General features: G+C 41.8%; 1 protein-coding gene across 3 annotated transcripts in view; it reads right to left on the bottom strand.

Moving 5' to 3' along the window:
- Positions 1-3,711: 3,711 nt before the first annotated feature.
- The window catches only part of sox10 (SRY-box transcription factor 10), a 9,463-nt gene continuing 3,755 nt past the window's right edge, over positions 3,712-9,419 (bottom strand). For all 3 annotated transcript variants that reach the window (XM_032536639.1, XM_032536641.1, XM_032536640.1), the window contains 2 exons: positions 7,182-7,444; positions 3,712-6,700 (listed from right to left, as the gene is read on the bottom strand). In XM_032536639.1, coding sequence (XP_032392530.1) covers positions 5,907-6,700; positions 7,182-7,444 — 1,057 coding nt within the window. In that variant the 3' untranslated portion in view covers positions 3,712-5,906. The remainder of the gene's footprint in view (positions 6,701-7,181; positions 7,445-9,419) is intronic.

The following is a 9,419-nucleotide window of genomic DNA, read 5'->3' as shown; positions in this document are numbered from 1 at the left end:
TGGACCGTGAATTTATAGTTCTGTTGGAGTACATAAACCGTTTGGTGAGTCAGAGCACCGCACTCTTAGAACAGCAGAGTGCCAAGCACAGTGAAAGTGAAACTTAAAGTGCTTTTTCCCTTTCCCTTATTGTGTTATATATCTTTTTTTGTGCACCTTATAATTTTACAAAGTCAAAAAGCCCAAAGTCCACCCCAAAGGGAGTTACCATCTTCCAGAAAAAACAAACTGCTCCAAACAGCTCTGTTGTAGGCCAGCCTTTACTTCCGTGACGAACGTGCTTCACTTTGTAACACACGTTATAATGCTCGCCTAGCTGCTAGCATGGCGCGCCCTCATGCTCTGCATCTGACAAGCTAGCAGTACTTACTGCGCATGTGCGACTCCCAACAAAGATTGTACTGAAGTGAGATGCCTCACTATGTGGCTAAAACAGAGAGCTCAACACCCAGGGTGAAAGGAGGAGCTGCAGCAATGTGCAGTACAACAAAAATATGGTGGTTTTGTTTTTTTAAAATGAAACCACATAAACCTGTTCTGGTACAACCTCTAAATAAAAGTATGAACTTGAAATGTGATTGTCTATCAGTTTCCAACATAGCTCAGATGAAACTAGTGAGATCTCTTGAAAGAAAATGGCAGATTACTGTTACATCAGAAGCTTGATCAGAGCTTTATCAAACATATTTTCATACATGTGTTATTACTCTACCCTGTCATTGATAACTAGCATGGGCGCCTGACATATTCTAATCTGACTTATTATTCCGGATCTGTGTTATTAAAGAGGTGGAGCAGCAGCTGATGGAAAAGTGTAACTATTGGAATGATGACCCTCTCCCTGTCGTCTTCCCCCCCCCCCCCCCCCCCCCCCCCCCCCCTTACCCCATGCAAACACAGTCACACAAAGCATCCCAGTCACTGTGTTGTTTAGTGCAAATGGTTTGTTGCCCAGGCAGAAAGAGGGCCAATGCATGCTGGAAGATAGAGGGGGCTGAACGTTTGTGAGAATGAGAACATTACCAGTTCTGTTGCAGAAGAAGCTGCATGATGATACTCCAGTCTCTGGTAGATGGATGGGGGGTTTATATGTTCAGTTAATGTGTGTATATGCAATATGCTTTACATATAAATAAGGATATTCTATATGACACAAATGCTGCCGGGGAAAGGAACCGTAGCGTGTTTTCCCAGGGTACAAGTAAAGCCAAGAGGTGTGTATCATCATCAGGGAGAAGCCAGTTTGTACTGGTGTCTATAATTGTGTGTAGCCACAGTCATGCTATTGATTTCTAAAAAAAAAAACTGCTTTAATCTGTGAGTCTTTTGATTGGAGAAAACAGTGCCTCAGGGTGGCCCTGCACTCCTTTCATGGGACGGAGGGTGCAGCCCATGTGACACTCACCAGCATCAACCGCAGTGAGGCCACCATCAGGTTGTCCTCAACACAGTTTAGGCTACAACTAATTTCAACTAATTTGTTCTTTTGCACATTACTCTCTACCTTCCTTGTCTTTATTTTTCTGTTCTGTCAATCTATCCCACACATTTTGTCTTTGTGGGTCTCTTATAACTAACTTTTACTATATTACTATTATATTATCTGTCTGTTTTGTGTTTATCTTTTACATGTTGTGCTCTGACAATTTCTCATTAACCCTGTGATCACACAGCAACTTGACTAAAAACTATATCATTCCTGGTATTTTTTTTTGTAGATTGGTTATTGAAACAAGAGATGGCGAATTATGTTATTTCAGGTTTTTAACTCTTAAGATCTTGTGTGTTATTTTGAAGATCTTCTTTCTCACAAGTTGATTTAAACTTTCTGGCTATTCTGCTTTACAGTTAAAGCTATAACATGCAGTAGTTTGCACACAAAATAATGTAATATACAAATAAGTAAAACCTCTCAATCAGCAGTTATGCCACACTAGAAGAGTGTGGTGGGGTCTGTATCTGAAGAGACCCCGCCCTCTGCCTGTATTCTATGTAAAGGCTGTTCTCATTCCCAGGTGCCGCCAATTTGTCAATTTTTTTTGTTTTGTTTTTAAATGTTATTGTTACATTATTTTTAAGATTTATTTTTTGAGCATTTTTTGGCTTTTATTCTGGGAAAGAGAGAGAGAGAGATGCAGCAAAGGGCCGCAGGTTGGACTCGACCCTTGGGCCGCTGCGTTAAGGACTGATTCTTAGTACATGGGGCGCACGCTCAACTAAGTTAGCTACCACGGCGCCCCATAGACGTGCACGTTTAACAGACACACACACACACAGACATTTGCACAAAATCTGGCAATGTGGAACCTTCCAGTGGAGGAGTGTGTATGTTCATTTGTGCTTCAGAACGTTACTGCAGTAAAACAATCTATAACCTTTTATTCCTTTAATTCACTACTCATTGCTTTGTTAGGCGTTCCCTCTCTTCATTCACTCTCTAGCTCCCTCGACCACGGCTGCTCTCTCTGGTTCACTTTGAAAGCTGTGTGTTTTATAAACCGTGAGCGTTGCCTCCTACATATTAAACATTCAAAATCAGAATCAATGTAGTCTAGTTTACTAAATGTTTTCATGTCTCCATGTTTTTCTAAAAATAATTTCCCACACCTTTACCAGTTCTATGTACTTCTCATGATAACGCTCTCATCACTGAGGTGAATCAGAACCTGTACTGCTTAACAGAAACAAACACAACCATTCCACCTATCAAACAATGCTTTAGATCAAGTCTTCCCTGTGTCGTATGGTGGCCAGGTGAGCTGCTGGCTCCCATCTCTCTGTCTGGGTCTGCTGCTCCTGACTGACACCTGCTGTGACAGTTTGGTGCTTAAAAACTCTCTTAACTTTTGGAATGTTTTAATCCACATTACAGCTCTGACCTGAAAAGAGTATTTTTTAGTAGATGGGGTGAGTGGGGGGGATGAGAGGAGGAGGGTGGGTAGTGGGGGTTGCAGGCTCTATGTGCAGAGAGAGTATGAGAGTCCCTTTGTATCCCGGTGAAGCTACAGGCCAGGCAGTTATGGGTAACGCTCCCTCGTTGCCCTGTTTCCCTCCTCCCCTGGCTCCCTTTCAATGGCCCTCTTTGTCTTTCCAAAGTATCACACAGCCGATTAAAAAGAGGGAATTAGGAGTCAGGCTTAACCCGCGACACACAGAGAAACACACACGCACACAAACTTGGAATATGCTTATAGACATGCACATGGGTCTGAATTTTAGTTCAATTGCAGTAAATGGCTACAAACTGCAGTAGGTGAATGTATATCGGATGACTAAAGGCAACACACCTGTCTCGGACTCTCCATGCATTTATTCATTCATTCATTCATTCATTCATTTACTATACAGGAAAGTTAGACAAATATGGACGACAAAAACAGCAATACAGTTACGGCACATGAGGACAGAAACATTTGTACAGGACATGCAAATACAAGGCACCATCACTCACCTTACCTCTGCTAATGGTCAGCTGTAGATTGCTGTAGCTGCGAGTCCCAGCCCGCTAAAGTGAATAATCCATTAGCTGGAAATATTGTAAGAGAATATAAGGAGTGGTTGTGTCGCCATTAAGATGTGTTTTTGTAAACTTCAAAACAACAGGAACATTTCTGTAATGTAATGTTGATGTGTTAGAATTGTTGAAGTGCATTATTAATCATTTTGGGGGAGGTTTTCATAATTAAAAAAAAAATGTTTCAAGAGGCGGACTTGTATCAAAGCAGAAATAATAGAGCTTTATTTCAAGTGAGCGTAAAAGGTCATTAGTCATCATCACATGTTTAGGCTTTCGCTCCTGCTGTTGTTTAGAAGTTGGGTTGCTGTGCATTGCAGGCAACAGTTATACAAGAATGGACAATATGAAACACTAAAATGGTAGGAACAGTCAAATGTATTCATAAAGGCAAGTAACAGCGCAGACAAACAAATATAAATAAGAAATGTAAAATAAATCGCAACATAATACTCTTCACAACAAGGATGTAATATGAACTGTGCCTCTTGTGCTGGAGGAAAATGGTTAAATAGAAAAGGGTTTTAACCTGCAATGGACCATGAATCAAAACAAGCAGTGCTTAATAATGCATATGGTTCGGATATGTGTGCAATAGTAGTAAAGGATATTTAAATGATACACATAAAAACAAAGCAAAGTAAATACTTTTTTTTTTTTTTTTTTAACTTTCCCAGATGGATAATAAGATATTAAAAGAACAGTTCTGTTTAGGAGATGAGGGGCAGAGGTGACGAGAAATAGACAAAGCAAGAACAAAAAAACTAATTGACTAATAGACATTATTTAAGATTAAATACTTCTGTTGTTTAATGTGTAAGTAGCAGGTATTATTAAGGGCCAGGCACATTTTTATATTTAATATTAGGCTGGGTTAAAACTTATCTCCTGGAAACTTTACTTGCTCAGTCTCTGGCAAGTGTTTCTCAGTATTGGCATCTGAAACTAAAATTGTTAATTACACAACTACAATCAAAAGCTGTGACAAGGCACATTGAATACGGTTCTATATACACATTTTGAATCACACAGAAAGGAAAAGAAAAGGCAGTGGTGCAGATTTTCAGTGTAGAATATAATGGCAAAATGCATTTAACAATATTATTACAGTCAGTTATTACAATGAAAAAGCTTCTAGCATGTATTCTATAACACATTGCAACCATGGTCAATAAAAATGGTTAATGCAAGTATAAATAGAATTGTCTCATCATGAATGTGTTTCATGAATGCGTCAAAAACAAATGATAATCACATTCATCAGTGCCATTGTGGAAAAAAAAAAGAAGTTAAAAGTCGCTTTTGACACCAATATGTTTTTAGGTCACTTACAATAAGTCAGATTTGTACAAATGTTGACAGCTAAGAGGAAACTAATTTGCTAAAAAAATGTCAGGTAGTACTGGGTGTCACGTTGGGAGAAACGTCTGTGAAAATCAGTTTCTTTTCTATAAGTTTTGGTCTCAAAACTTTGGTCATTTTACAAATATTTCAAATCCGTATGCATCCATAAGTGTTCAAGTACGTTGTATAATCTATCCTCATAATAGTCAGTCATAACATTTTCTTTTTTTTTTACTAAATATACATTTCACTAAACAAAACCTCAACATAGTTTTATGGCATTTTATTTCCATGCACGTCCATTTGTGTGTACAAGAGGCACTTCAAAGAGAACACAGCATAATAATTTGAATTAAATAGGGACAAATGTTCCTTAGAAACCAACACACTGATATCAGTATTTGCTGTATTGATTTCCAAAAGCAATACACTAAACATCTGTTTGATAAAAGGTCACTTTTAGCCTGAGAAGTGAATAGGTCACGGCCAAATAGGTTGGCACTCTGTTCTTCTGATATTAAAAGTCCCAATTCATATGGAATGAATTAAAGTCTTCCTAATTCTCAGTGTGTACCAAGGTCTCTGTTGCTACCAACCCCTTGTGGTTTGTGACAGAGGGGTGTAGACTACAAGGGGCCTCCTCTGATACATAAAACGTACAGGGACATGATCCTTTACCTCTCATGAACACTTTGCGTTGCGTGGCTGCTGTGAATCTAACCAGGAACTCTGCGATGGTGTAAAGTCACACATTCTCTCACTACGACGCTGAGTGCCCCAAATAATCAACCACGCTTCAAAAGCACCACGCTCCAAGCTCATCCGTGGGCTGTGACAGATCTTCTGCATCTGGGCAGAATGGGGTTTCTCCCCTCCTGCCGACTCCCCCAGTGCCGGCCCACTGCCCCCAGCCCAGACCACTTCCACCACCGATACCACCAACGCTGCTGCCGTGGCTGCTGCCGTGGCCGCTGCCGTGGCTGCTGCTGCTCCTTGGGTCTGACATGGGGGCTGAACCTGCACCAGTGCCCTCCAGCCTTGTTGTCTGTCATGGCCGCGACAGTGTCGTGTAGATGGGCTGTTCCCAGTGTGTGGGGCTGTGTGACTGCGGTACGCTGGCTGGGTCAGTGATGGCAGTGTACAGGGGCCTCTGGGAAGGCCCCATGTAAGAGAAGGCGGAGTACAACCCCGAGGCCTGGCTGGAGTGGGGGTAGTATGGCCCCGAGGCTTGGTGGTCAGCATATTCAGCAAACTGAGCCCTGGAGGCCAGTGAGGGGAAGGCAGAACTGTAGTGAGGAAGACTGAGGGGAGTGTAGGTGACATGGGAACCTACTGAGGCTGTCTCTGCAAAGTGACCCCTGGCCTCGCTCTTGATCTGGGTCTTGGAGTGATCTGAGCCCAGAGGGGGGCCGTGATGTTGCAGTGGCTGCTGCTGCTGCTGCTGCTTGGAGAGCCAGGCTGCTGAGTGTCCACTTGCCGCTGCCAGAGCTGAGGAGATGCTGTAGTTGTACGGAGAGGATGGAGAAGCTGTTCCAGCCCCTGCTGCTGCTCCAGCACTCTGTCCAACCCCCGGGTGTCCATTTGGGGGAAGGTACTGGTCAAACTCGTTGACATCAAAAGGCTCCATGTTGGCCATCACCTCATGGCTCATCTCACCAATGTCTACATTACCAAAGTCAATGTGGGGTTTACCAGATCCCGGAGCACCTGAGCTTCCCTCTGCTCCCATTGCCCCACGGGAGCCCCCATTCCCAGCACCCTCCCGATTTCCATCCCCTGCCTTCCCAGACTGGGGCTCGGTCTTGGGTGTGGTGGGAGGTGTGGGAGGGCTGTGACTCTGACCTGTGGAAACACAAGAAAAGAAGTTACTGTAGTTTTCTTGGCAGACTCAAACAAGTAACTATCTGTGTGCCACAGTATCAAGTTTTATTAGGGGTGGGAATCCCCAGAGGCCCCAAAATGCGATATTATTGCGTTTTTAAACAATATTCTGCGACATATTGCAAATTACCATTTTACTAACTTCAAATTACATCCCCAAAGGCAAACTTTGGGGAACTCTGTTTTATCTAAAAAGATACATTTTTGTTTGTTCATCTCATTTCAATTTTAGTGTTGCACAAATTCTAGTGGACTGAAAAAGCAATTGATTTTATTCTAGTACCAAAAAGTTAAATTCTCATGTGCAATCTATACAATAAAAAAATTAATACTTGACGTCTGTGTAACAATAGAGTATTGCCCCAGAAGTTGTATACAGATGAATCTGACAGTGTGACAGGGACGGTATTAATGAGGTAATGTCAGGGAGCCTGCAGCCAACCTGCAGCATGAGGGTGGTGCCCGTCTGCCAGAGGGGACCCGGCTCCCCTACTGAGGGCCACATCCAGTTGGAGGCCCTTGTAGTGGGATTGGCTGACCTCACCCTCTGAATGGCCATCGGCCTCACTTCCTGACCCAGAACCAGTCTTTCCACTTTTGCGGCGTCGAGGCTGGTATTTGTAGTCAGGATAGTCCTTCTTGTGCTGCTTCCTCAGCCGCTCTGCCTCCTCGATGAAGGGTCGCTTGTCGCTCTCATTAAGAAGCCTTGGATAAAAAAGAAACAATGTTGGCAGATAGGGTTGTTTTAAGGTATGAAAAAGAAAATTCTCAGCACTCAATAAGAAGTAGGCCACACGGTTGCCTTTTTGCTCTGGTAGATATTCTACAAGATAATGCAAAAAGTGTGTTGCAACTTTGGTAACTTTTCCTTTGGTAAAAGGAAATGGTAGTCATCTGAGAACACACAGAACATGTGTTAACGCTAACATGAATACTAAAGAAAATGCACATTACAATTAGTTCTTTATGGCTTCATTCTGTAGAAAATCAAGGATTTGGATAAAGGGGCAAAAAGAATATCAACAGGTTCAAAGTGATCTTTTACAGATTTGCAGCGATATGCTCGACAACATACTTTCCAGTAACAAGTTTGATCAATTTTCTACCTCATTCCCTACGTCTGCATCTTATGCCATGCCTGCCGGCGGCTTTTGCCTGCTGGACAGTAATGAAATAAACCAGGCCAAAGATGCATCCTGTCTGCAAACATGAAACCGAGCTCCTTAATACTACTGCTGGCAGGAATGGCATGAGAAACTCCTGACCTTCCCCAGCCTCCCTGTCCATCGTGTTTGTGGCCAATTAACCAATCATGCCAGAGCTCAAGGTCAACTCTTCATCTAATTATTGTTCAGTCCTCACAAGGTTAATGGATTTAACCTTTCTGACCGTCTTGTCAGCCAATAGCGGGGGTTCTTTGTGAGAAAATAGACACTGGAGGGAGGGTCTGATAGAACTTGAATCGTGTGATCAAGAGGCAGCAGTGTTCACCACTAGCACTAACACTCAAGCATTAAATCAGGAAAATCTTGCAAAACCCTGATTCCCTCAGGAGCCATTTATTCAATTGAACCATTAATTGAACAGTGTATGAAATTAGCCTGCAGGAACATGTGACCGTTGCACACTCACAGTAAACGCATACAAATACTTCTCAACTGGTGAGCTCTGCAGGTTCCAAAACGCAGGATTTTCACCAGGGACCAGTATTTTTTTTTTTTTAAACACAACCCCCAAACTTTTTTTCTAATCTTGATCAAGTTGTTTTGGTGCCTAAACTTAACCGTCTCGGTCACCTACGGGTTGTCGTTTCACAACGTTAAATAGAAAGGTCATATTAAACTAGACTGGTCACGCAACAGTAGTTTTGATGCCTAAACTTAACCCCTGACGTTTTGGTGCCTAACTGTCGCTTAACGTCGCAGCGTCTTAGATATCATAAGAGCCTGGTAATGAGAATACGTTGAACTGAAGCCTTTTAGGGGCTCTCCACAAAACTTTTGTTGTGTTTAAAAAAACTATGCTACAACTAAACACACTAAACCAAGACAATGCAGGCACTAGCGATGTTAAATAAATGTTTGTTTAAATTCAGCAATTTTGTGTCTAATTTAACTATTTATTATTAAAGTGTTGTATTTAATCAGATGCAAAAACAACAACTTGATATTGGCCGTCCTGCTTTCTAAATATTGGAATCGGCCAATGAAAAACCATATCGGTCGACCACTATCTTTGTCCATAAATTATTTTTTCATACTTAATATCAGCATCGAAATGTAAGCAAACTGGTTCAGGTTGGCCTGAGGTCAAATCCAAGAGTGTTCATACAAAAACAATGGAGAAAAAAAAGGGGAGGGGAAATTTGAGTACAGGGTGCAAGTGATCAGTTGATTGAGGTGATACTTCCTTGCAAGTCACACCTTAGAAAACAAAAAAGGTTGTTTGATTATTTGTGAAATATTCAGAACAACAACCAGATTGCTTTTCCCATTTGCTTTCTTGAATCTCTCTCGATTTTGGAGCTTTTTCCCCTTAAAAAGTAAACCATCGTCATATCTATCGCAGGGATGTACCAGCAAATGTATTTTTGTTTTTTTTAAGCTGAAGATTTATCTTGAACATTTAGTGTGCTGCTTTGTTAAAATAAAGTCAAAGTGCAGCAGGTTGTTACATTGTT

This window comes from Etheostoma spectabile, chromosome 15 (assembly GCF_008692095.1).
Source record: "Etheostoma spectabile isolate EspeVRDwgs_2016 chromosome 15, UIUC_Espe_1.0, whole genome shotgun sequence".
Classification (NCBI taxonomy): domain Eukaryota; kingdom Metazoa; phylum Chordata; class Actinopteri; order Perciformes; family Percidae; genus Etheostoma; species Etheostoma spectabile.
This window is presented reverse-complemented; position numbering and strand designations above follow the sequence as displayed.